Genomic DNA, 26825 nt, shown 5'->3' with positions numbered 1-26825 from the left:
CTCCTTTCATCCAAAATCCAGGATTATATAGTTCCTGTGTATCTTCCTCCGTAACCACAGGAACAACAATAATTAGCCATTTCTTCCTTTTAATTTGAGAGGCTGCACATCTTTAAAATCAGACTGCCAAGCCTGTGGAGGCTTAGAAGTAAAACACCACATACAGAAACATCAGTCAGCCAGCTTCTCTGGTTGCACTGCAGGACTCAACTCTTGAGATCAAGATTTAAAAATAGGTCATGATATCCTCTTGGAGTTGTTCACCAGTCAGTCTGTTCAAACAGACAAGGGAAAGTTAGTTCTGGAGGACCTTGTTCCTTCAGCTGACATGCCGCAAGTAGGCTCATGGGAACACTTGTCCTTTCTAGGAATACCAGCTTTCCTTCACATACATGAAGAACCAAATCCCAGACTTGGGTCCTGGGCAGGAGAATAAGGAATTTCCTTTAGGTAGTAACTCGTACTTCCATTCTCTTCTCTCTCTTGCCTGTTTTACCTTTTATGGGTACTCACATTGGTGCCCATCTGCTTCTTGTAACTCTCAGCTGCACCATGCAGGACATCATGATGGGTGGAGAAAATGTATCGTTCCTTTCTACCCACAGAGGAGGCATGCCTTTCTCTTGGATGAATTCTGATGTCACCTCTGAGTTGCCTTCAAAGCAAAAACGAAGTGTAGCCTCTTGGAGTGAAATGGCTTGGCGTGGACACATCATGAGATAATGCAATTCCATTTCTTTCTCTCATCACCTGTTGGAGGGAAGCAAACTGCTAGGATGCCTTCAGTGAACGGAAAGCATAGGGTAGGAAGTCCTGCTGTAGACAGAAGTTATAGAGAAAGGCTTTTCTAGTAGGAATATTTTTAGACTAAAATTGTTTCATTCTGCTATTTTGCAAAAGAAACAAACAGAAACTAGTGTGGCTGGCAATTGTGGTTTTGTGAGAATAAGTCTTTGTTCCATCCATAAAGGGAATAAAATTGCCCCTTTAGAGAAAGGACATAAAGGCAAAGGAGAACACACTCTGGATGTGTTACACTTGTTTTGACATCCTTGGGTAAGACAGAGGATAAATATTCTTTTGTTCCTTTAAGTGGATCCCCAAGCACTGCCATTTCATTCAGGGGCCAAGCTATCATGCACTTCTGAGGTGTCAAACTTAAAAATTCATCCTGTGCCAATTAATTGACAACCATGAAGAAGGTCTCTGAGGCAGCAGTGTCATCCATTGGAGATGCCTCAGGACCTTGGCTTTTACTGTTGAAAATTAACCTTGTCCCATGAAGCCTGCATCTGGATTGGGAAAAGGGGCAATATAGCACAGCAAACAGCTCAGCTGCAGCCAAGACTTAAATAAACATAGTTGGCAGGGGAAGGGGACCTGCTGCTTCTAGGGGCAACTCTGGTTAGCTTGACCAGTCTTTGTTTGAAGGCCATATGCTCAAAAGCTTAAACACCGGACAGACTGCTAAAGTTACAGCTAAACAACATCATACCATCCATCTACTTGTGGCTAGAAAAAAAAGGAGAGAAGCAATCCAAAGTCCTCCAGGCTGTGTGGACAGTCTCCATGAATTAGTGCTTATATGCTTGGCAAACTCAGTTGCCTCCTCCATTGTGCAGTGTTCAGTGAGTGTCACTGAAGGTCTCAGTCTTGTTTCTTCTCCCTCACCCTTATTCAGAATTTGGAGCAGCGTTTATCCAAGACACTCGTGAAGAGCTGGGAGCTTTTCTATGGTCAGGATGTGAAGTAGGAGCTCTGCATGGAGTAGAGTCGGTCGATGGGATTACCCACTCGGGCCTGGAGGAGGTTGGCCTCAGCTGTTGACAGCAGGCAGTCTCCCAGGTGGCTGATGCTGTCACTGTCCATGTCGTGAAAAACTCCTTCTGAGTCTAGAAGAGTAAGAAAAGGGAAATAAGTGTGAATGTAACATGAGCTCCTTTTGTGAGGAGCGGTTGTGTCGCTGTTGCACAGAGAAAGAACAACCACAGGGCCATGTTTCACCTGGAGTGACAGTCCCTCTGAGCAGTGCCCAGCATGAGGCAAGCCCCACACACAAGGCCAGCAGTAGGCTTAACTGTTTCCTCCCTCAGCAAGACATTTCACCTTGGACAAAAGTAAGACCCCAGCCTCACTCCCCAGCCCTGAGCAGAGCTCAGTCTGAGGCCTAGGCCTCACCCAGCTTCCTCTGACAAAGGCTTTGCGCAAAGCCTAACTTCATGAACTGTTCGCTACTGTTGGCTTCATCAGCAGCAGTAACAGTAGAGTTGGATTTTCATGACTTGGACTGTTTAAATGCAGCCTTGACGCAGAGACATGACTATCTCCACACCGCTCTCCTACCGTAGGGGTGCAGATGGTCTCCTGGCAGCTGGGGTGGCGTAAGCCCTTGTCTGTACAAGTCTGTGCTGTAGCCATTTTGATCCAGGGGCAGCAGCTGCTGCTGGGGGATCCTGGGATAGGGGACCATGAGCCCATCCAGGCCATGAACACTCGCACCATCTAAAGACACAATCAGCGGGATGGGTTGAAGCAGAGGATGCACAGCATGTAGTGGGCCACAAGAGTATTGCGATAACATACTATTCACAATAATGCAGCAGTGTCTGGCAGTCTAAATCTGGATCAGCACTGCACTGTGCTAGGCTCTGCGCAAACACATAACAGAAAAAAACCCATCATCTTCCCAAGAAGAGAAGATCTGTGCTGCATCACAAGTACCCATGAGTCTTGCTGAACACAGCCTAGTTATTCTAACTTGCTGTTACCCTCGTGTATAGACAGTCTGTGCATCAAGTCAGGTACAGGCCTGCATCCTTTTCACTAATCTGTTCATGTGCACATTCTCTCTCAAATACATACAACTCCCACCAATCCCCTCCATCCCAGCCTGCAGCCCCCAGAGCTGCCACAGTGCACAGCCGCTCCTCACCTTCGCTATCATCATTACTCTGCCTGCTGCTGCGACCAGTCCCTCTCCCGGTCCCTAAACGAGGGTTACCCAGCTGGTCTTGCTCCTGCTGTTGCTGCTGCTGCTGTTGCTGTCTGCGAGCAATCTTCTTCATCTGCAAGGAGAATGAGACCCCAGGTTTGCTCTTAGGCTCTGACTTTGAGAGGAGGAGAATAGGCTGCATTTAACACAGCCGCAGACATCTGCCACCTGCCTTTCACAGTGACCCAGCACTTCCATGACATAATGCTGCTTAGACTCCTCTGGGTGACTCTTCATGCAGCACCTGCAGTCACTGTTCCCTGAAGTTGGCCAATACAATCCATGGGAGAAATGGGGGTGACAGAAAAGGTTGTATTTTCTTTGTGGGGGGTGCCATTTGCAATTTGGAAATGAAGAACTTTGTTTACTACAAAGTGAAGTTTTTCAAAGCCACACATTTTCTGTTTTCACTCTTTGAATTCTGCAAAATTAGAAATGGTTTTCCCTGAAACTTCTAAAAGAAAGAAGTGGAAAATGCATCTAATCTTTCTGATCTCACACAGTGAGGGGAGAGGAAAAAAAGCAAGTGGGGAAAAATAATTAAAAATCAACACATGAAAAAATTAAACTCTGCAAACTTCCATGCGTAATTGGTTTCTTATATTCCTCCCTAAGCCTGTGCTACTATTAGACACAGATTATAGGACTAGATGGACCTGTGGTTTGATCCTGTTCTATTCCTCTAACCATTTTCTCATTTTCTAAGTTTGTGTGATATCCCGCATGAATCCAGAGCTCAGTTGTGGAGTGGGAACTGTCACTTACCTTGGCTCTTTGATTCTGGAACCAGACCTGTACCACCCGCACAGTCAGGCCTGTCTCAGCTGCAAGGGTCTCTCTCACCTGCCCACAAAATGAAGAGGGGATGGAGAATTGAATTAGAACTTAGACTCAAAAGGATTCAGGCCAGTGGTTGTGCTGAGTTGCCTCCTTATACCTTTCTGCAAGGTTTTGAGGAAACCTCAAATGAGGCCTTGAATGCTCGCCGCTGCTGTGTGGTAAGGATGGTGCGTGGACGCTTGGAGCGCTTGTGGTCTTTGTTCTCCTCGCTGCCTTTGCTGTGTGAATGGCTACCATCTTCATCCTCACTTTTTACTGCAATGGAAGATCAGTAGCAGTGATTCAGCAAATAGTGGCCTTTCTGAGCCAGCTCCCAGGGCAAGGATTTAGAGAAACTGCTGGAATTTTGTTCCTTCCCAGATGCAACTTAGACCAGAAGCACAGAATGAAGCCAGGAGAGTCCCTGTACAGAGCTGTGGCTCAGGGGAGCAGGCTGTCAGTTCGGAGACAGCACTGGTGGGCCCACCTGGCCCTGTGTCTTCCTTTCAATAATGTCTCAAGTCAGCCCATCCAAACCTCCATTCCCCATATCAGGCTAGTCGATCTATGCAGCCTGGTACCCTATTCCCTGCCAACCGAAGATCCGCCCCTTGGCTACCTATCTGCCATCACCAAAGGGAAAGGATGCTACAACCCCCCACCTGACCACATCTCCTATCTCTGAAGCCTCCCCCATGGTCCTTGTGGACCAGGCAGTACCTGCCCCTTGCAAGGCCCACCCTGCCTGCCTGGTTGCCCACCCTCAGCACTGTTCCAGCCCCAGCCCCTCACCAGACTCAGTGGGTGCAGGGCTGATAGCACTCAGCATCTCCTTCTCCTTCTCATAGTCGCTGCGGCACAGCAGCTGCCCCTCCTTGAGTACAAACTCATCTCCCCGCTGCAGACGGCGCTCACACTCGCAGCAGTAGAAGCAGTGAACATGGTAGACGTTCTCCAGCACCCGCATGATGAGCTCAGAGGGGGCGATGGCCTTCAAGCAGCTACTGCACTTGGTCTGGAACAGCCTGCAAAGAAGCTCCCTGCAGTTAGGCAGTTGGACAGGGCTCACGCGGCGGTGAAGGTCAGCCTTGCGTTGGGGCTCAGGGAGCCAAGGGAAGAGGGCGGTGGCTATGTGGAGCTGGGCTAGCACATCCCAGCAAGAGGTGTACAACTGTGCTTTGGTGCTTGCAGACCTTCTGTAGCCCCAGGGAGGAATACAAACTTGCCTGGCCCAACAGTACAGAGCTCTCTGTCTCCCTTTTCTGGCTAGGGCCGTTCACTTCTTGGCCTTATGTTAGGTTGGTCTTAGTGACAGGGCTTTCTTTATGACTCCTCCAGGACAGTCCCAAGGGCCTGAATGGGCCTTGAACAGGGAATCCCATGGGGGAGGCTGTTTGTGCCCCATACCATGTCCAGAGAGAGAAATAAACAACTGCTGAGCACCCAGCGTACAGAGCAGATGGTTCTGATGAAGTAATTTGGGATCTAAACAAATGTGAGCGGTGGTGGCTGCCGGCTGACAGCTTCTATTTAGCCACTTGACAAGAGAAAGTAATAAAATGGGGATTAATTAGGCTGTTGTTTAAACACACAGGATCTTCCCCACCAGCAGGGAACTCATAAACTGGGATTGAGAACAAGACTGGGTTAATCCTCCTGGCAAACTCTGTGGAGCAGGATGAAGAGGCTTACAGGGGTGGGCTCATCCCTTCCAAATACCACCATGGATTTGTGCTGTGCAGTGGCTTTCGGCTGAAGTGTCTGGGACATTCCAACTGGAATGGTGTGGGATTTCTCTTTCCTTTGTGTGTGTGTGTGTGTGTTTGCATGCGTGTTCCTTTCTCTCCCTCCCCCCCCCCCCATCTTTCTGTAACTCACACTTGGAAAATAATAATTGAATTTGAGATGAAAAAGCTGAGAGTAAAAAGCAACCTTTTAGCCACAACCTCTCACTATCTCATCAAGGAGCAAACTGGAAGCATGTTCCAGGCACAGTCCCAGTCCAAATCTGGGCTGAGTCCAAATCTATTCCTTTCCTAACACCAACATCCTTCTGTTACAGCAGAAGTGTGTGTGTGTGTGTGGGGGGAGACGTTCCATGATCATGGCTATCTGGGATCAGTCAGGAATATGTGACTTATTACTAAGCATTAGGTTATTAATGTTCCTAAACTTTAAGCCCAGATGGAACATAATGATCATTTTGTCTGACCTGTTCGTTGCAACCCAGAGAATCTCACCCAGGGATTCCTGTCTCAAGCCCATTTGCTGGTAGTGGAAATACAGCACCCTGCTTAGGCAAAGACAGCTGGTTGCAGTTTGAAGGCTCCAAGTAAAGGAGAATCCGTCACATCCATTTGGAAGAGGTTCCAGAGGCTAACTACCAGCTAATTTCTTATTTCCAATTTGAATTTTCCTAAACTCAGTGCCCAGCAACTGGACTTTTTCATGCCTTTATTTTTTTTTAAGAACTACTTATTATTAGTTATGCCAATTATGGGAAGTTAAACTATCCTTCTTTCAGAGTTTCCATCCTTTATCCTCTGAACAATCCATTTAAAAGTGAGTACTGAATTTTCTTTTCATCTTGTCTGGGAGAATTACTGTCCCCAAAAGAAGGTCTGTCTTGCTTCTTTATATGTTGCCATGTAGCTGAATCTGCTAACATGAATATCATTTGACTTAGAGACAAGTCGGCCCCAAATTCCCATCTGGTCTTTTTTTCTTTTCTTTTTTTCTTTTTTTCCCTGAGACATGTTTACTCCTGTAACACACCCAGCCCAAGCTGGTTCAGCACCAGAGCCGCGATTCCAGAGACAGAAACATTAAGAACATAGGCCTGTCAAACAGAAGCTTTACTTAATTCAGTGTCCTGACCCAACTGTTTCCAAGTAAGGAACAGGACACTTTAGGAAGACACTGACGGGAAAACTCCCTGCCTTATTTCACACTTCCTTTAGAAGTGTTTAGATCTATTACCAAACTTTGCCATTTTATTAATTCTTTTTATTCATATAAATTCCTGAGCCTTCCTTGGGCCTTTTTATATTTCTAGCCTCAATGATATTGTTGACTGCTTGGGCAAAATGTCCAGAATACTGCTTAGGCAGGGCAGATAAAAGAAAGCTTTGAGTGTGGTATCTGGCAGAGGCTAATACAGAGGCAGATGACATCTGAGTGTGTGTATTGTTTCTAACTGTGGGGGCTGCAGTGGGCATGCTGATAGTGAGAGGTATGGAGCAGAACAAGGAAACGTGGAAACAGATTGCGGAGCTGGGAAAAGAGACCTGTTCACCTGCAAGGCAACAAGTCTATTCATCCCGCTGCTGTTAGGACAAGGCAGTTAGCAAGCCTTGCTTAAAGATCCTGTCATATGTCAGATTTCCATGAAAAGGGCTTCTTTGCCGCTATCAGGTGAGGGAAGCACAGTTGCTGCAGCATAACTCAATAATGCTTTTGGCATTGCAAGGCCCACACCCTCCATCTCCCAGCTAAGCCCCGAAAACAAATCCACTCTGCTTTGTACTAATTGAAGAAAACATTCAGCAAGCAGCTCATAAACACGGTGTCAGCTCGCATTACACAAAATTAAAATTCTCAGCCCCTCCAACACCAGGAATTCCTAAAGAGGCTGGTTTTAATATTGCCTGAATCCGTTTAAGTCAAGGTAATATTGTTTGGGTTGCCATAGGAACAAAATACATCTCAGTTGCTGGTAGTGGGTTACAAGGAGGCTTGGGAGACTGCGCTGTGAACACAGTTACACGATGTCTAGAAGCAGTTGCCTAAAGAAACTACGTTGAGAGACAATCTAAAAACTATTTTCCCAGGTTCATAATGACAAGTGCATTTTGTGCCATCAGAGACACCAGTAAGATCTCTGCGTGCCCATGGAGAAGAGAACAGCCTATGCAGCAGTGGGACCACTTCTAAATGCCTGTTACTCACTACAAATATATCTGACTTCCTCTGGAAGGATCCATCTGCAGCTTAAGCTCCATGGTTCATGTGCCTCCATTTCTCATAGAATCCCACAGTTGACCCAACTTTTTGACCAAGTCCCCACACTCCCACTTCCTTACCTAACATCCTGCTTTCCTCTAGATCCCAGCTGAATTTGATTTTTGGTACAGACTTCCTTACAGGAGTTGTGATAAATTGTGATTCCTGCAAAAGTTCAGAAACCATGCAGCAAGCAGAGGGAGGTGCATACACAGAGCATTTGTAATATGGATACAGATATATCTCCCACATCCTTCATACCAGCTTGTCTCAAATTAATTACTTTTGCAAATGGTAGAATTCAATTTTCCTGCTGGAGAAGGGCTCAGCTTGGTGGAACAAGTGTCAGTAGAAGGAAGGCAGATGGGCTTGTAAATGGGAACATCTCTGGGAATTGCAAAGAACACAGCTCTGGAGCAAGCTGAACAACTGATCACAAGTCAGCATCATGAGAGGCTTGGGACCACAGGCACAGCTTTCATTAGCCTTTTCCTCACACTGTTGGATACTGCAACACAAGAGGACCAGCGGTGCAGGCAGAATAGCAGCTTGGCAACTGCCCAATAGAGGGCAAGCACATCTGTACCTCTTGCCAACTCCGAGGCAACATGTCACCGAAGCAAGGATGAAGATATAGCCTATCTTGAGAGTAACTTTGATGCTGGGCTGGAGGCTAAATTCACCGACTGCCTACACTGTTCCTTACGGGAGGTATTTGAGGCCAACTCGGGCCAAATGGCTGGTACATCTGCAGAAAATGCTGAATGCTGCCTACCTACGGGAGCATATGCACAAATGTGCTTATTTTCAGTGTGGCAAGTCCCAATACCGTTTCTCTATGGCTACTTTTATGTCTGGACACTACTGCAGACTATAGAAAGGCCCAATGCCTTTTCGAAGCTGGCTAAGTCTTTGTCCCAGCAGTATCTTATAGCAAGGAGTTACGCACTTTGTGAAAAATTTGCTTCTTTCCATTATTCTATTCCCTTACTCTACCTACAGCTTCACTCAAGTGTCCTTACTCTCTTTTTTACCATTAACATTTTTCTTCTTTTTAATAACAACATTCACCAGTGAAACAGTTGGGAAGGGCCCAGAATGTAATTCATTTTTCCCCTAGAAATTCAGTAAAGTTTCTAACTGTGGAGCAATGGGAAGAGGAATCACAGCTAAGTGTACCTCCGTGTCTATCTCTGGCTTTTGCACACAGAGAGCTGAGGAGCTAGGGACTTGGTCTGAGTTCCGTGTACTTCTTTTCAGACATTTCATGGACTTCATCTATCAGATTCAAGTCCTGGTAAAACACCCCAACTCCTAATTCTCTGTTAGTCCTTGCAGAGCAGTCCTGTCACAGCTCAGGGCACCACTCTCCCTGCAGACGGCTTTGCAGGAAGAATCGCAGCCCAGCTAGAGGCTCTGCCCCTCCCAGCTCTCCAGATGGGGATGAGCTGAGCAGCAAGTTATTTGGAAACTTCTCTGACCTGTAGTGGCAGCACAGCAGACCCTGACCCAAGCCTGGGAAGGGTAATTTGGAGTGCATACAATTGTACCAATGGGATTAAAAGGTGTTAATGAAGCAAGGAATAAGCTGGGAGGCCTGTGCTTCATGAAACTGGCTTATTTAGTTAGGATTTAGTCAAAATGAAGCAGTCCAGGCTTAAGCAAGGTCTGTTTACTTAACATTGAGCTGCAAAATCCATTGTAGCTGTCTGAAATATTGAAGTGGAACTTGCAAAGCCTCTTTCTACATTTCAGGCCAGGGCTGGAGACTAGGGGTGTGATGGGGATGGGGACACACAAGAGAAATGAGGAGGCAGTCACAACACAATATGCTCTTTCATTCCCTACCACCACAGCCAGTTCCTCCAATTCAGTGATACGGAGTGGCACCAGGGGGTTAAGGGGAAAATTTTCCTTCTGCCTAATTTCTGACTTCTTTCAGCAACATTTAGGTCAGAGTGATTTGGGGGCAACAGTTATCTTTGCCTTCAGTCCCCTCCAAAGCTCTTTGTAGGTGTTACATGAATAGATTCACCTCCAGAAAGTAACTTCCACCTCCTCTTTACAGCTGGGGACACTGGGGTGTGCAAGCTGCAGGCCTTCTCACAGAACAGTCAGTGTTATCAGGATGCTCAGCTACCTGGGCCCAGGGTGGCCACGAGTCAACAACTCCAGAAGGAAGTTCAGAGTCAGCACATTTTCCTCCCACCTCCGTGTAATCTTCCACAGAATTCTACCTCTTGTCAGAGATGGCCAAGGCTCAGACATACTCAAACCATCCAAATGCCTTGCCTTCTCTAATGTGAACAGATGGGAGCATGTATATTGGAAAAAAAATCTTCAAAAATAAAAGCTTACCAAAGCCAAACTCTCTGCTGCATGCAGAGTTCTCCCCTGGGGAGAGGAGAAATAAATTTGAAATAACAGGTGTTGGCCATCTCACTTAAATGTTTCACTGAAAGGCACAAGGGCAGGATAAGAATCAGCAAAGAGCCACCATTGGACTATTTCTGTTGAATCATCATAGTCACATTGAATTTATGCTGCTAGAGGAATGACCTTTTACATCCATTGCTAGAAATAATTACTTATAAAAATGGGGGCAACACCGCATTCTTGTAGAACAAAAGAACTTCAGGACAGGGACAGGGCACACAGCAGAGAGGTCTCCCCAGGGCTTTACATCTAGTACCACCAGCAGTGTTAAATGTGACTGTCCCTGGTTATAAAAGGTAACCAAAAACCGCACCTTGCAAGTGTGGTCCTGCCTGGCTATACTCTGTAAATGCCCTTGGCATCCATCCAGAATGTAAGAGGCGTTAGCAGCTCTGCTACCTGGGCTTGATTCTGTTAATGTCGGAGATGAAAACTGATGCTGAAAAAACACTGTCAAAAACCCAAACCACAAGCAAAACAAAAAAACAAAACAACACCAAAGAGGTTCCCAAAGCCACAGAGATTCATAAATATTAAAGTGACACGAGTGAAATGCTACTGAAAGATTTAATACCATACTGCTGCTCTGTCCCTCAAGGGGTTAAACCCCCCACTGTGAGGATATTACTGCCAGCGAGGTGGCACTGAGCCATCACCATATAATCTGATGAACTCTTTTATTAAATTTCACAGGCCTGTCTTCTTTATTAAAATCTCCCAGAATTCATAGGGTGCCTGTCATATCACTGCTGAATGCTAACAAAAAAATGCGTTTTTTCTTTTTCTTTTTTTTTTTTTTTTCTGAGTACTGCCAGCGAGGGATTGTGTTGCAGTGAGTATCTCTGTCAGGTGAAGAAGAGGTGGGAGGGAAGGTGCTACTGTCTAAAGAGCTGTGGGAAAAGTGGGATATATGCCTTTGCAAGCAGGGTTTCTCTCCCAAACCTTTTCCTTCCACACTCCACAGCAACCTCCTGCAGGTATAGATAGCATAGTGGCAGGGAAAACTAGTCCCCCAAATGAGTTTTATCTGCAAGAAGTTTCCATGGGTCTCTGTACAGACAGCCCCCAGGCTGCTGGTGTACCTGCACATGCCTCCTTTCCTCTCTGGGAGCCTGGAGGGACAGCCCCCAGCTCACGCCGAGGTGCAGCTGTGCTGCAACACAAGCGTGCTGCCTGGCATGCTTGCAAGACAGCTGCAGCAGTGGAAGGGGGACTGCGGAGCCACACCTTGCCAGGTATCTTGTTTCTTACAGGAGCCAGCATTAACTGCTGCTTCTGAGGAAGAAAGTGAGCAGACTCTTTCCAAACAGATACAGTACAGAGGGATGACAGTAGTATCTGCACCTCAAACAGTTCCCTCCTGCCCTTCAATTTGAGCTGCTAACACCCCATTTAACATCCAAGCTGCCTTGCATTCACAGCCATACAAAAGCTATCCTGAGCTGAAAATACTCTTTGTCACCAGGGGAGTGTGGTGGAGGAGTACTCAGCTGGTCTTGAGTTTCCACAATCACTCTCACCTCTGCAAAGTAGAGGCAAAAAAGTTCCTGCTCTGTTTTAATCCCACATTATGCTCTCTCTGAGCTGTAGGAAGGTGGGATTCAGCTGTTGAATCTCTATAGACCTGGGCTGGATTGGAATTAGCTTGCAGCTTTGCTTTTATGTTCTTTAGAGTATATTGTAAATGTTTTTTAGTATTTCCAATAGGAAATTGTGGGAGCTCTGCCCTGAGATGACTAGGGACAGGCACAGCAGACTATTGGGCATATAGAGGTACCATGAGCAGGTGCAGCATTTATTTTTCTTTAGCCCATTTGAAGTTATCTCTGTAATTCAAATGCTCTTGTGGGGTCCTGTGCTTGGTGCTTTTCAAAAGACACTCCGCAAGCTCTTGGGAACGAAAGAGCAGAGCCTGTTGCTATTGCAGCATAGTGGAGAAAAGGTGCGCCCAGCCCCAGGCCAGCCACCTTTGCACACCTGCCCGGGGAAGGGAATTGTCCTCACCCTTTTGAAATTACTTTCTATTCCAAATGCAAAAAGCTGGCATAGGGCCTAGGCAGTCTGCCTCACTTTTGGACTCAAGCTGGCTCTCACTCAACACTAATCTCTTAGGACACTCTGGTCCCTGGTTCAAAAAAAATTGGAACTGTACCCCTTTTTATGGGAACTCTCCCTCTGAGAAAAGATAAAGGGTCCCATACCTGCAGGGCCAAGACAACACTTCTCTGTTCTTTCTCCTGGCCCTAGAGAAGGGAACCTTCAGCTGGTTACTCCCTCCTCCTGTTTTCCTCTCTCCACTCTCTTGCCAGTCAACAAAGCACAAACCTAAAGCTTGCTCCAGGTATGCGAATTTAAAGTTGGAGTTATCAATTCATATTGATTTTGTGCTGCCTTATTGCATGGCTCTGTGAAGCCTCCGCAGCTCCATTAGTATGCCTGGCAGGAGAAGGGTTCCTTCTCTAGTAGCTAGGGGTGATATTACCGATCCAGATAGTATCCAAACTCAATATCCTGTTTCTCCTTTTCTCATTTCCTGTTTGCAGGTCTGAATGCCAGCGTTGTCACAGTAAGAGGGGAGAAGGCAGGGAAAGAGAGAGACAGCAGGACAGTGTGTGTACGAGAGAGGGAGGGGTGACGGTAGGGGTATTAATGGGGGAAGTGAGGGGGAGGGAGGTAGAGGGGCTGCAGACACTTTTTTATTGCAGATTTAATAATGACAAAAGAACATCATTAAACATTCATTAGAATTATTTAATTAAATTTTACTTTGGAGAAAAAAAAGAGATTAGATATGATGTAAAAAGCAATATTGATTGAGAAAAGAACAAGCTTGGGAGAGGTGATTTAAATTAAACTCCATGCACGCTCCCTCCTCTCTCTGTTTTAAACAAGGAAAGGGGCATGCGATAGCACAGAGAAAGATTCAGTAGCATGCAGCAATAATGTAGCACTGTGTCTACTGGCTGTGGCCTTGGGTAAGGCTACTGCCTGCCACCAGGAGTGACATTTGGTTTTGCACCCCAACATGGCAACTGTAGCCAACTTTCCTGCCAAAATGCCTTCATTACCTCTGAATGGTTTAGAGGCTCTGCACCCTGTGGCTGAGCTAGTTGTCACTAGGTGACAAGCAGGAGATAGACAAGTGGCAATTAGAAACCGTAGCTGACATCCGCGCCTCGCTAGACTTTTTGTGTAGCTCTGGGCATATCCTTTACCCACTCTGTGCCATGGCTCCCTTTGTGGAATAGGGTAGCAGAACTGCCCCACTGCAAGGGCTGAGAATAAGGACTTTAAAGCAGAACTAATTTTGGAAGGAATGAAACACTTCCACAAAGCAGCCATGGCCAAAGAGATGGTCAGGGCAGTATTTCAGCAGAAAACTAAGCCTGGCTTAAGGGTTGAGAGGAGAAAAGGTGCATGTTTACTAATGGCTGCATTAGCTAGGAAAACTTTTTAATGTAAAACTGCTGTAATGAGTGATCTACTACAGAGATCATGCCAAGCTAATGCAGTCAATTTCTGAATCCCTTTCTGTGGATGCACTTAAGTGGTGGATGCTACTTAAACATAATAGAGCTTGTATCAGACATCTAAAAGGGATTTTTTAAACCGTGAAAGCTGTTAAGCTGTCACATAATAGGAACCCACCTGTTTAACTCACAAAACTGACTTATTTACAGTGAGGGAGATCTGCATATACAGATCAGCCTGACTTACTATGCAGGGGATAAAAAGAAAGAAAAGGGAATATAAAAGTTGTGAGAAGAAAGAAAATAAAAGAAAAGGCAGGCCAAAGCCCCAGGGAACAGGTCACGAACTGCAGCATAGACTCTCCTGATCCACAAGGGCACTAGCAAGCTGTACACAAGCGGACTGTGATCCAAAAGTAGTGTAGTAGTTTTACTGCTTTTCCAAGACTAACCATTTCTCCTCTGGGATTATTGGTTTGAGCCCAAGTCTAAATTAACTGTGCAGCTTCCATTTTGGCAGTAGCCTAGCAAAGGCTACATGGCTATGCACGAGCTCGTTAAACTGGTGCAAGGCTGTGTGGCTGCTCTTAAGTCTGCTTAAACTAGTTATTAATAGCTTAATTTAGGGCTGTGGCCCTAAATTTACCATGGTGTTAACAGTGAATTACACTGTTTTTTAGAGTGGATTAACCTAACCAGTTTAAAAGCATATTGTTAGTTAAACTTGTGGCTCTTTTGTATAGGCCAGGCTTCCTTCTAGCTTCACCTTTCCTCCTACACCAGCAAAAAACACACCCAGGAATCAGGAAAGGGATTTTGGATGGTGCTTTTCGGTATAGGGCTGAGTGACCCTGATATTACCATGGCCGTATCAGCAAGACCCCAATACTGGAAGAACTGCATGAACAGTCAAAGATGTGTGAAGCTGCCACCAAGCTAGTTAGAATAAACTTTAATTAACCACATTTAAGCTTAATTGCATTAAAGGGGGGGAGAGTGAAAGCTGGAAGCGGTTTATGGATCTGGCTTATAATTCGATTTGTGTATCAGCTAGGAAAGAAGGGGCCATGTTCTCCAGCAGCATGTTAGCAACACATGAGGCTTAGAGCTACCAGGCCTCTAGAGAAGATGAGTGAGCAGAAACAGCAGAGTAAAAGAGAGTGGGGACTGGAAAAGAGAAGGCAGGAGAATAGTGACCTTGGAAGAAGCGAGGGAGAAGGAGCAACATAACCCCTCTGCCCATGCATGCATGCGTTATGTGGCCTCCTCTGTGCCCAACCTACAAAGCATGAGAATCTGCTATGATGCTCACTAAGGACTTTGTGATAGCTCATGGTTTTAGCTCCATGGTGCATCCTGGTGCACCATCCTGGTGCAGTCCCTGTGTTTTAGAAAAGATGACAAGCATTGTCCATCAGGGCTGAAGAGCTGAGCAGAGACCTGTCAAGTGGAAGAGGACTGGAAGTCCCGGGAGGACAGGTCAGTGGATCTCATTTTCAGGGTACTACGTGACAACAGCAGCACTCATTCAACATTGCCAGCTGTCACCCAGGTTTCTTTAGCATCTTGTTTCACATGGACTTTCCAAGGAAGGAAATACAGCATGAAAAGACTGCATGATAGATTGTAAGTGATACATTTCCAGTGTTTTCCTTATTGCAGTCAAGTTTAGAAATGAAAGGAATGTGGTAATGCAAGGACAGTAGCACCTCTGCATTTCATAGATCACTTTCCCTTAAATCCTTGCAATCAGTCTCACCAGCCCTGGTCCCTCCAGGTTAATGCAAAGTTGTCGCTGAGCCTGAGTGTCCTGTAACTACCTTCCAGTGAATCCTCTCTAAATCACTGCTGATTGTGAGAGAGAAGGACCAGGAGCAAGCTCCCCTTGCTGGGCTCTGCTGCAGCTGTTGGAGTTCCGGGTCATGGAGGAATCTGGTTTCTCAGAGCACAAACAGGCATTTCATTCAGGACTCCCCTTTGTCCATGAGGGGGTTTGTGCGGCGTTAGAACAGCTCCTGCCCACCTGTCTGCCTGCTGTTTCCACTGCTGCAGCCCCTGGCACTGCTAGAAGCTGGCGCTCACTTCTGGCTACTCAGGAGTTTGTTTCTGGCACACCTTTGCCTTCGCGGCTGCCCTCTGGTGGTCCCTGGATAAGGACTGAGGGAGATGCAGCGTCCAGAGACTGGAACATGGTACAGCCTCGAACCCACGTGAGGTTTGCAGTGCCCTCAAAATCATATGTCAAAGACTGTTGCAGAGCCCTTCCTGTGATGAAAGCCCAGAGAAGCAGACTGTCGCGCTGCTTTAGGAGCTGACACTGGGAAAGTCTATGGAGCAGTGCAGTGCCTTTCCTGCAAATGAGCTGCAGCAGCACTCAGTGTGTACATGTAACATCCTGACTCCTCCACCTTGTGCTACACACGCCTGCTGCAAGGGGCAAGTGGTACTCTGGGAGTGCAGGACTGGGAATCAGGGCACTGATAGGGAAACTGATGTGCCAAGATGAGAATACCACCAGCATCCAGAGCTCCAATCCAGCTCCTCGCCTACTAGCCCAGCCTTGTAGACCTACAGCCATCACACTACGCTGCACCCAGACTCCAGTTGTCTCAGGGTGAGCACCTGCAGGCCCAGCTGGAACTGTGCTAGGTCTAAATCCAGTTCGTCTCAGGAAATATTGCCAGCCATGCTGTCAGAATACAACCAGGTAAAGCTGTGTCCTGTACACGTCCTCTCTCTTTCAGCCAGCACTGACCTGAGTGAAATTTTCCTGACACGACCCTCCTCCTTCCCCAGCCGAGTGAGCTGCAGCCAACCTTAGAGGTAGCCTTGGGAGGCCTGCAAGCAAGACTGTAAGGATATAAGCATGGAAAGAGAGAGCTGTAGCTCATCTATCAGCACCACCTTAATAAGCTTAGCCCTGAAGTGGAGTCTGTCTAACTCTGTGCTGCTCTGAGATTGCCTGCCTGCTGGACCGTGTCCACCTCCCAAAATCCAGGTGCCAGAGGGTAGCATCCTCAAAGGGAAGAAATGTCTGCCTCATGCCTCTAACGTCACCTGCAGCCTGAAAGGGATAAGAAGTGCGTCTTATCACTGGAAGTGCCAAGGAGCCGAAGCATTTACAACCGCACACGTTAAGGTACATCAGAGCTCTATGCTGGGGGGGCTGCTACCTTGAATTATTGTTATTTTACATTCTGATTTCTAAGTCCTTATGGGTTCATGTTTTCCTTTTCCTCATGAGGCAGAAAAGGAAAGAAAAATATTTTTACAAGAAGGAGTAGCTGACTATGGTCACAGGGCTCCAAGAGCTGGGTTTTTAAGTAAACTGTGCCCATTAATTGTATGAAAGTTGGTGATATGGGTCCAAGAGAGACTCAAAGCCAGGGGACACAAAGAAAGGAAGGAAAAAAACAGCCCAAAAGAGAGCGAGATCTATCAAAGTAAATTACATTTAATTAAACTAGAAAAATAATGTGCCATGCAAAAAAAAAAGTTCTTCCTCCCCCATGTATTTCCCCATTAGAAAAGCAATCCAACAGCGATTGGGAACAGACAACACGTGGTGGCTGGTTTCTTAATCATGCTCAAGGCACATCTGCATATTTCTTTCATTTTGCAGTGATTATAGAGTTAGTGTTTAATTTCCTGGGCCCTGCGAACAAACCAATGCAAGGAACAGTGAGAACTGGGGTAGGAATGGCTTTGTGTAATTAACGTCATTAATCATGACACAGGCTTCTCTCTCAGTGGGAGACAGGGCCCAGCTACCCACCTGACTAGGAAGAATCAAATGTTTGGGACAAGGAAAAGACACAAGTTGGAGCCAGCTCTTGCAATTGTGGACAAGAGTCCTGCCTGTTGCTTGGGCCATTTACCTAAGCTTTGGGGAATCAGTTCTGCTTAACACCAAATTCACAACATACAAAACAGAAACATAAAGCTGCAAACACACCATGGGCTCTGGTGTTCTAAAAACAGGCCTGGGAGCAGGTTCCCTTCCAGGTTTGTGCTGCTGAGTGCTGTGCTGAGCCAAATGAGTTCCCACTAGTGCTGCAGTTCCCTCACTGGCAGAACGGGGATAGCAGCAATGACCTCCCCAGCATGGGCCTGTTTGGAGGTGAAAGATGCCTCAAGACAACAGCTGTGGCTGCATCTCTGAGGCCCAGTGAAGGTGGTTAATAAGTGCAAGTCACCCTCAACATTACAAGCACTAATTGAGGGTGTCCAGACTTGCTCCCCTAACCCAGCCTAGGGAAGCTGGAAGGTGTTGCAGAATGTTTCCTTTTCCACCTCCTTCATCACCTCACCTCCCTTTGTGCTTACTGGTGGAGGTACCCGCAGGGTCTCTCAGCTGGTGATGTGGGCTCCATTCATCACTGCCTTGTCAAGGGTGCTCATTATCTCATTTGTTTGCTCACTTTTCAGAGCACTGTCACTTTTCATTACCCTCTTCCAGTCTGATGGGCAGGGAGGATGTAAGGGACAGGAGAAGACATGAATGGAGGGGGGATGCCGTTGCTCAGCAGACAGAGAAGCAGGACTTGGCTGAATAGGGTGGGAGCGCTGGAGTCCTTCCTCCTGTGGCACTGGGGATGTTGTGTGCATTCACAGCAACAGGATCGGGAAGCACAGCACAGTCAGAATCAGCGGCACTTGGTGAAGGAAGGTTGGGCGGACAACCAGAAGCCCATTTTCAAGAGCAGCCACAATCATCAGCTCTTGCAGTTTGTCACATTTTGGCATTGTTTTATCCTTGAGTCTCTGATTGTTGGGTTGTGTCATTATATCTCAAATATCATTTTTTAACTTCCTTGCACCTAGGAAGGGCAATAATAGTTTCTGAGCTGAGTGTAACCAAACAGCACAAATCCAGCAAAGGAAAAGGAGGAGTTTTTATGTTTAAAAGCCCACCACAACAAAAAATCCCAAATCCTTTTGGTTTTAGCACCAATTTCATCATTTTTAGGACCTGACTCCTGAGTCTGGAATGCGTGTGGTTTGCACAGAGTGTCTGGGCTCATTCTGCTGTCAAACTCCTGTCCCGGCTTCTCCTGCCCAGGAGATCTTTGCTTAGCGGAGAGTCCTCCCACATGGTTTTAAACATTAACCAGCCTGCTCAGAAGAGTTGCCAAGGCACTCGGCCTGGGTCAGTCACCTACAGTCAGGCAGGGAGGGTCACCATATCGCTCTGAGCCTGTTGTGCAGGGAGGAGCAGGGCTGCTGGCATGGTGCGTGTACTGCTGGCTAACTCCTCGCCTGCACTGTACTGCTTCTCTGGGCACACAACACGCAACTTTCAGTCCCCTCTGCCCTCCCTCCGCATGCCAGCCATCTCCTGATCCCAGGAAGCTGCACACATTTTTAACCTGGTTATTCTACCTGATGAAAAAAATCAGCTCACTGTCACTCAAAGCAGATTTGTCCTTCCTGAGAGTGCACCGCATATCCTCTTTCCCATTTCTCAGGCAACTCTGTTCTTATCATACCTGTCACCATGGCTGCTGGACTTTTCCTAACCTGCACTATCCAGAAAATTGCCCCAAGTGGCAACAGTTCACAACAGGACAATGGCAATGCTGGATGTTACTGCAGAGTACCGAAATAGCTAGTTAGCAGATGTGCACCAAACACTCTGGCCTCAGACCATTACTGCAAAGCACGAGTTTCCTATCTCTGCTCTCATAGTGTCCCTACCTGACGCTCATGGGTATTTGCAGTTTTCTGAGGTGGATTTTAAAAGGACAAATGAGCAGTTGTTTCTCTCAGTTCAAAAGGATCTCCCTCAACAGGGCTGGATGTACACAGCTCCACACAGCCTTCTGAGGGGTAGCCTGCTTCCAAGCAGCCCTTTTGGAAGCTTTCAAAACCCTTGTGGCTATGAATATTATCTAGACTTATCGGAAGTGCAATACAAGGTGGGGAAGAGGCTGGTAAAGCAGCAGAGATGGGATCATCTGTCAAAACAAAAGTTGATGTGAAGAAGATTGAGAAGAGGAAATTTTGGAATGCAGAAAAAGATAAACATGTTCAACTGCTGGAAGATACCAGGGTCTCAAGAGGGCCAAAGAGCTCATCCATAAGGTGAGATAGGGCTGTGCTGGAGGCCTGTGGCTGCCCTGCCCCAGCACCAGGCCAGCTGCATGATGCCTTGCAAAGATGAGAATAGCTCAGAGAAGAAGCCAAGAGGGGATCCAGGCAGAACCGATGCCTGGAATGTGCTATCAGCCCCTCCTCAACCCTCTCACCTTTACAGCCAGCCAGAGAAGCCAGAGAGATTCGCGCAAAGACTAGGGACTGCCAGGGCACTCGGAGTACTTGGTCTGTGCTCAGCTGCACTGATCACGTGGTAGCAGCCACTCAGCAGTGGAGAGCCTGCAAGTCAGGTTCGAGCCGAGTTCACCCCGTATCTCTGCAGAGGACAAGCAAATCATCTCCACATGGGCAAAAGGAGAGTGTGGAGGAGAGGGGGAAGGCTGCCAGCGCAAGGCTGCGGTTCAGATCCCTCTTGACAGCTCCCCAGCAGCCCCCGCATTGCCTGTCATTCCACAAAACAAACTTCAAAGTAAACAAGGCGCCCAGGACTGGGCCGTTGCAGCCACTCTATCATCGTTCAGGAGTATTTTCCTTCCTCCCCCCTCCTGAGCCATTGCTGTTTGATAGCATTTACACGAGCTGCCCAGAGCAGGATTTACAGGGCAGGTGCCTGAGCAAAGCACAGGAGAGCTGGCTGGGCCCCAGGCAAAAGGGGAAGAGGAGAGTTTCACAAAAGCCTTCAGATTGTGGTTTTATATGATAGGGACCGCAGAGCAACATCCATCTTCAGGCTTAACATTTCATCTCTAGATCAACAGTCCGTTCCTTCCCCCACGTTCAGCTGCAGCTGCTGGCTTATCTCTCCATTAAAGCATTTTCCTCTTATTGCGCAGTTCACATGAGGAGGAATAAATGCCAGATGGGTCTCCCCTCCAGGTCACCATGCTGCAGCCGTGGTCTAAGCTGTGGCCCAGGGTGACACTGGATTCTGCAGTCTTGGATTAATCACTGGCCAAAACTAGGAACTTTGGGAGAGTCAAGGCCAAGAATGTATACTCTGGGGGACAAGATTTCCAAACAGGAGGACTGAGAGTTTGCCTCCCTGGAAATTCCCATCCTGGAAGCACAAAGGTGCTGAGGGCAGAAGCCTGCAGGACCAACTTTCAAAAGCACTGAAGAAACCAGACACCCTAAGGCGTGTTTTCAAAATTGGCTAGGGTACTTAGGAGCACAGTACTAAACTGAAACAGAGCAGACTGAGCCGGGGTCCTACAGACCAGCTCTGAACAGCATCCACACAGCTGAATTCAGCACTTCATCACAGAATGCAATGTATCCATGTTATCCTGTTGCTGGGCTGAGAAGGCTGTACAGCCTCCATTTCTGGAGAAGTTTGGGGACTGTTCATCCTGTAGATGCAGCCTCTGGAGCCTAAGGCTCTAGGATAGTTCTGAATATGGCCCTGTGTTTCAAGACATCCTTAGAGGCTTGTTGGATTGGCTAAAAACAGTGTCTAAGGCTGAGGTCTCTCCAGCACTTATTCAGAAGTCCCATCATTAGCCTTTGTTCAAGCAGCCAACTCCAGCTGTTTAGAGGAGCAGAAGGTACTCTTTATAAATCAGTTTTGAAAACATGCTTGTATCTGAAGGCACATAGCTACACTGGTCAAATCCACGCTGACGACTGACTCCTGTCTGTCTACAAAGCAACCAAGCTGAAGACCTTGCCAAGGACCATCTTGTTTGGTTTGGTACCTGCTACAAAGCATCCCGTGACGCCCACCCTCACGAAAGGGTGGCGTGCATTGCTATGGTCGCGTTGCCTGTCCTTCCTCCCCCCGTCAGGCCGCGGTTGTGCCTGCCTGGCTCTTTGTTCGTGCCTCTCTCAGCTACCCTGGGGAAGTGGGCAAGCCCTGGTATTTTTATTACCATTCCCAATGCTGCCAAGTGCTTGCGTCACTGGCAGGGAGGAGGCTGCTCTCTCTCTTATGAAACACGGAGAAGATAAGATTGGACAGTTAAGAAAAGTCTTTAGAGGATTCTGCCAAACTTCAGGAAACTGGTGGAGCGCCTTCCCAGCAGCTTCCTTGGATGCCTGCGTACTCTGTCACCACTTGCTTTCCCCAGCGGCACCAGCCACAAGCGGTCACGACCAGACACAAGGACCCTGGCTTTCCAGACAGCAGTACTGTGCCCCCACCCCCAGGCCATAAACCAGACACCCCAAATGTTATGCCATGTGTTCATATTGCAGCGGAGGTCTCAGCATGGGAACGCTGAGCCAGGAGAGCGTGTAGGAAGTAGTTTATTTTTTGCCAACAGGAGGTCCCTATTAGACAGAGGAAGAGAACCAAGGAATCATCAGCATCAGCATCAGCATCAGCCCTTCCTGCAAACACCAGCTGACCCTGGTCAGGTCTCTGTAGTTCCTCATGCCATGTTGTGGCTGCCCAGCCGTAATGGCATTGCTAGTTGCTATGGGGACAAGCAGGGAAGTCAGGGAGGCCGGGGTGAGCTGGCTAGCTCCAAAGAGCTCCCCATCCCAGACAGGGCAGGGAGAAACTCACAGCATCTTCTGGTGTGTCTGAAGTTTGCCAGAGTGTCACTGTGGTTATTTAACTCTCTTGTCAGAGGCAAAAAGAAACTCTGCAGCCTTTGAGCCATCCCTTGCCATGCTGCAAGGCAGGGGGAGCCGGCAGTCAGCATGGAGCAATTTCAGTTGTTACAGACGCGATCAAAGTGCTTCATGCTGGGAGAAAACCTCCTGCAGGATCTACCCTGACCCACTTTGTGGAGCTGTGCCACTTGGCTGGTGCATAAAGACATGAGGCTGCGGTGCTGTCTAATCATTCAAAATCCTGCTATGATGAGCAAACCCTGCACTTCCTTTAGGCTCTTCCAGCTTACCTCTGTTCCTGATATATTGAAGGAAATGCATAAAGGGGATGGCCGGTGGAGGGATCCCTCACCACTCCAGCTCAGAGCTGTCAGGGCCAGGGATCAGCCTTGGGGAAACCAGTGGCCGGTTGTGCTGCATCATACAAAAAAAATCTGGCCATCTGCAAGCTGGGTGCCTGGTGGCTGCCAGAGGAAGGCAGAATTGGGGAGATAAGGCTGTACTTACTGGGCAGCCCCTCTCCCTGTCCTCTGCTCTTCATTTCCAGCTGCAAAGCTCTTCTGGGCTAAAAGAAATGTGAATTCACAAAAAGCAGCCCGTTGGCAAGGCTGGCAGCCAAGAGCTGGGAGATGGGGTCACAGGCTTCCTAGACTTCCTGATGCCCGCTCTGAAAAGGAAATCACCATCGTTTGGACTGAAGCAAAGGGCAAAGGCACCATTTTTCCATCAGAGGGAGTTAGACTGGAGGGGAAAGGATTTGCCTGAGGTCACAGAGCCAGTCAGTGGCAGAGGGATGAGATTTTCAATCCTGTGTTTACCTTCCAACGCTATCCTGACAGTGTGAGAAAAGCTAAAAGGAGTATCTGTGTGGCTTTGTTAATGAAAGTACGTTTATGACCAGACAGTGTTTCTAAAAGGCAAGAAAAGCTTCACTACTTCAGTGCTGGGGCAGGGTGCTACCACATTGCCATCTAAGGCATTGCTGAAATTCAGGGATGTCTCCCCAACGCTGCGGGAGACATTGTACTTTGAGTCTTGCAAGCAGTGCTGAGTTTGGGGTAATTACAATGCTCTTGAAAATATGGCCGAGATAGATGTCTTTACTTGCTAATTGCAGAGCCTACACCCTTTCTTTGGCTCAATTTTTCTCTTTTTCTGTTTCCATGCTCTTTTAATATCGTGGGTGCGATATTTCTAATGAGTTGGAGTAACCATTTTGGCTGTGATGTCATTATGTTGGATGGCAAAAGCAGAAATGGGTGTAAGCAGGCTACCCAGGGACTGTCAGGCACGTAGGCATTTGCAGGTGACAAAGCATGACTTATGACCTCTATCATCCCACTTTAGCATCTGCCCTAGCTGATCAAGTCAATCTAAAAAACTGTTTTTCAAACCAGATTTTTCTGAGGATTTAGCAATGGCTATATTTTATCAAATCACACAGCACAGAGCATAGCCCAGTGATGCACAGGAAGGCTGTTTCACTAGCTATCCTACAGTCCCCCCGGGGACCTTCCACACTTTAATTTTAGGGGTGTCTTTTTCCGTATTGCACAACTGCACCTGAGCTTTACACTTAAAAAATGCCTTTAATGCTACCAGCTACACAAGCCACTTCCTGTGTTCAGGTCTGTCCAGATTCACTGACACTTGGACACCTAATTTGATCTACACAGCAAAAATCGTACAAGAAACACAGGAGCACAGCAGCCCTGTCTTCTTCTCCTGGAAGCTCTAGCAACTTGCTCAAAAGCCACAACTCAGGGGCGTCCACCCCTGTCGAGAGGATATGATCACAGCCACAAACAAAGCAGAGCAGAGCCCAGCACCCTGGACGCAGCAAGAAGCCTGTGCAAAGACAGGCACAGCCACCCAGCACATCCGCAGACTTGTGCTCCTTTGCACCAAAGAGTGGGAGCTGGCTCCTGAGCTCTGAAACACCCAGATGCAAAAGCACACATTGCTTTCTAGCAGCTCCCAGTGTAATCTTTATAGGACGGCATGCCCACTTCCATCCCCACACGTTCTGTTCTTCTTGAGCCACCCTATGTTCAGGGACTTCACTGCAAAGTGTCTGAGTTCCTGCTGACAGCTGCTCCTCCTCAGTTTAAATCTTGCTATCTGCTAGACTGCATGTCCCATGCTGATGTGAGACAAGGCAGTGAGCTGGCTGCTGTCACCTTCTGGCTGCACAGGCAGTCTCTAAAACTGAGTCTCTGACTTCCCTCATTTCTTGAGAAAGTGTCCCAATAGCCCAGGAAAGCTGTGAGCTACTTTCTGTCTCTTTGCTCCTTCCATGTCACGAAGTTAAGTCAAGGATAATACTTCTGTCCCTGAGTTTGGGCAGCATCTCCTTCTAGGACATCTCTGTGGTACTTCTGGTGCTTTCCAGCTTATGTGACACTGCTACCATGGTGCCCTTTCTCAGTCCACCCTTCCAGGAATCCACCTTGCAAGTGCTCTCTCCCTACCTCAAACATGAAAAGTTGCAGCTGAGCCAAGAGGGAAGCAAAAATCAGAGAAAGCCAGAGGGCACTTACTTTTCATAGTCGTGTTTGCAGTACAGCTGCCGGTTGCGACAGTAGCAGGTGCCAGAAAGTGGCTGCAGGCAGACAGCACATTTCACACAGCCTTCGTGCCAGGAGCGCTCATTGACTCGCAGGAGGAACCGGTCAGAGATGGGGGTGTCACAGCCAGCACACACCTCCCGCATTTTGGAGTCTGAACCTGGGCGGCAGTGAAAAGATGGCTTGAGAAGGAGGTTTCCTTTGCCCAGGGGCATGTTCTGAGGGAATGGTGTCTGCCTTTGGGGAGGGGGCTACGCTCAGCCTCACAGAACTATTTGCTTGCAGTTACCTACTTTTTTTTTAAAGCCACGTGGTGTTAGTGTCAGTCACCAAACATGCACAGGAGAGTAAAAAGGGAGGCTCTGCATGGAGTTCATTGTGACAACCTTGAAAATAAATGCAAAAGTTTGCTCTGCAAAACATGAGAAAGCAGCATGTTCTGGGCTTCTCTGCAGTTCTCAGGTGGTAAATTACAGGTGAACCAAAAGTCCACAGCTATCGCATTATTTAAATTGCAGAGGATGTGAATAGGAAGATTTTAGAGAACACACATGCTTGGGAACTGGGGAAAAATGTGAAGCGGATCCATTTATGTGTGTCTCGGCAGGACACGGTGGGTGCTTGAGCTCCTTGGAAACCTTGGCCCAGGTCAGAGGATAGATCTAGATCTGAATTCTGCCCAATTTCACTCTGGACTTGGTGCTAAGCTGCTTAAAATAGAAAAAGCCCCAGAGATTTGGGATTTTTTTCCCCCTCAGTGTTATCAACATGCAAATCTATGGCTGCCCTTCAAAGGCTTCTTAATGATAACTTCAAGGTAAAGGAGTGAGTAATAAACACGCTATCTGGTGCACTGGATCTAGTTTGTGGGCTGAGCCAGGTAGAAGCACCATCATTGATGTGCACAATTTCTATGACCATTGTGCCAAGCTCCTCAGGTTTTATGAGAGCTTACCTCTGTCCTCTCCCTCTCCAACCTCTCGATTCTTTTATCCTCATGTAAGCTTGTGGATCCTGGGGTAACACCTGCCCAGGCCCTCTTACAGGGCTAGGAGGAATGATGACTGGTTACATGGGTGAAGCTTATGTCTATTTTAAAAGGCAGGGTGAGGTGTAGGACTCCAGCAGCTCCATGCCTGGCAGTGAGCTGTCAAGGGAAGCCAGTTGTGCTGGGTCTTTGAGGAATGGGGGATTGATGGGCCAAGGCCCTTAGGGAACAGTAAGCCTAGCCCTAATATTGGTTGTGTCCCAGTGCAAAGAGTCAGGAAGGCTTGTGCTGGCCTCTGCGCAAACAGGAATTCGTCTGCATCAAAGACAACAAGCGACAGTGGCAGATGTACATGGCAGAAGGCATGTTCCAGATGGAGAGCTTTGTACCGCTACACAAGGCTGGAAGACACACAGGAGCCCTGCCCCAGCAGGGTCTCTGTAGAGCCTGCAGTAGCGCAGGGAATTTCCTGTTTCTACAGCAATGTATGCAGCATGCAGAGGCAAGGGTGAGGCAGCCCTTACATCTGACCACAGCCCTCCAGTGATTAAGATCCCATCCAGACCCCAGATCAGCCCATCAGCAACTTGCCTTCAGGCTTCTTGGACTCAGCAGATTCAAATTGTCTGCCACAGGTGACAGGAGGACTGCAGACTGGAGCATCAAATGGGCAGGACTACCCCAGTGATGCAAGATGCAGGGGAGTCGGAAGAGATCTACTAATAAGCTTTCTAAACACCTGCCTTGTCCGAGTTTAGCTGCAGCCAGAGACAGACAGCTTCTCAATGCCCTGAATTAATTTGAAAACATAGCAAATATAAGTGCGAGTATCTCTAAGAAGTTTGGACAAAGGCAGGTGGTCCTCTCTACCTTTAAGAGCACTGCTGTTACATCAAAGG

At 47.6% G+C, this 26825-nt stretch overlaps 1 protein-coding gene across 1 annotated transcript; it reads right to left on the bottom strand.

The window, feature by feature from the left end:
• Positions 1-43: 43 nt before the first annotated feature.
• LOC112992094 (LIM homeobox transcription factor 1-alpha-like) lies at positions 44-25092 on the bottom strand. Its single transcript, XM_026114975.2, has 7 exons — positions 24912-25092; positions 4604-4836; positions 3930-4087; positions 3758-3835; positions 2933-3065; positions 2344-2502; positions 44-1892 (listed from the first exon to the last, which is right to left on the bottom strand). The coding sequence occupies exons 1-7, from the start codon at positions 25082-25084 to the stop codon at positions 1738-1740; spliced, it is 1089 nt and encodes a 362-aa protein (XP_025970760.1). The 5' UTR covers positions 25085-25092; the 3' UTR covers positions 44-1737.
• Positions 25093-26825: the final 1733 nt, after the last annotated feature.

The sequence above is a fragment of the Dromaius novaehollandiae genome, chromosome 33 (assembly GCF_036370855.1).
Source record: "Dromaius novaehollandiae isolate bDroNov1 chromosome 33, bDroNov1.hap1, whole genome shotgun sequence".
Taxonomy (NCBI): domain Eukaryota; kingdom Metazoa; phylum Chordata; class Aves; order Casuariiformes; family Dromaiidae; genus Dromaius; species Dromaius novaehollandiae.
The sequence above is the reverse complement of the archived record's forward strand: the minus strand, read 5'-3'. Positions and strand labels throughout refer to the sequence as shown.

What these genes read in the sequence shown, in the direction of transcription:
- LOC112992094 (XM_026114975.2), bottom strand. Translation starts at nt 25,084, where the DNA reads ATGCGGGAGGTGTGTGCTGGCTGTGACACCCCCATCTCTGACCGGTTC. An exon ending in TGCAAACACGACTATGAAAA is followed by an intron (nt 4,837 to 24,911) that starts GTAAGTGCCCTC and finishes GCTTCTTTGCAG; the next exon opens with GCTGTTCCAGACCAAGTGCA. An exon ending in CCTCAAAACCTTGCAGAAAG is followed by an intron (nt 3,836 to 3,929) that starts GTATAAGGAGGC and finishes TTTTGTGGGCAG; the next exon opens with GTGAGAGAGACCCTTGCAGC.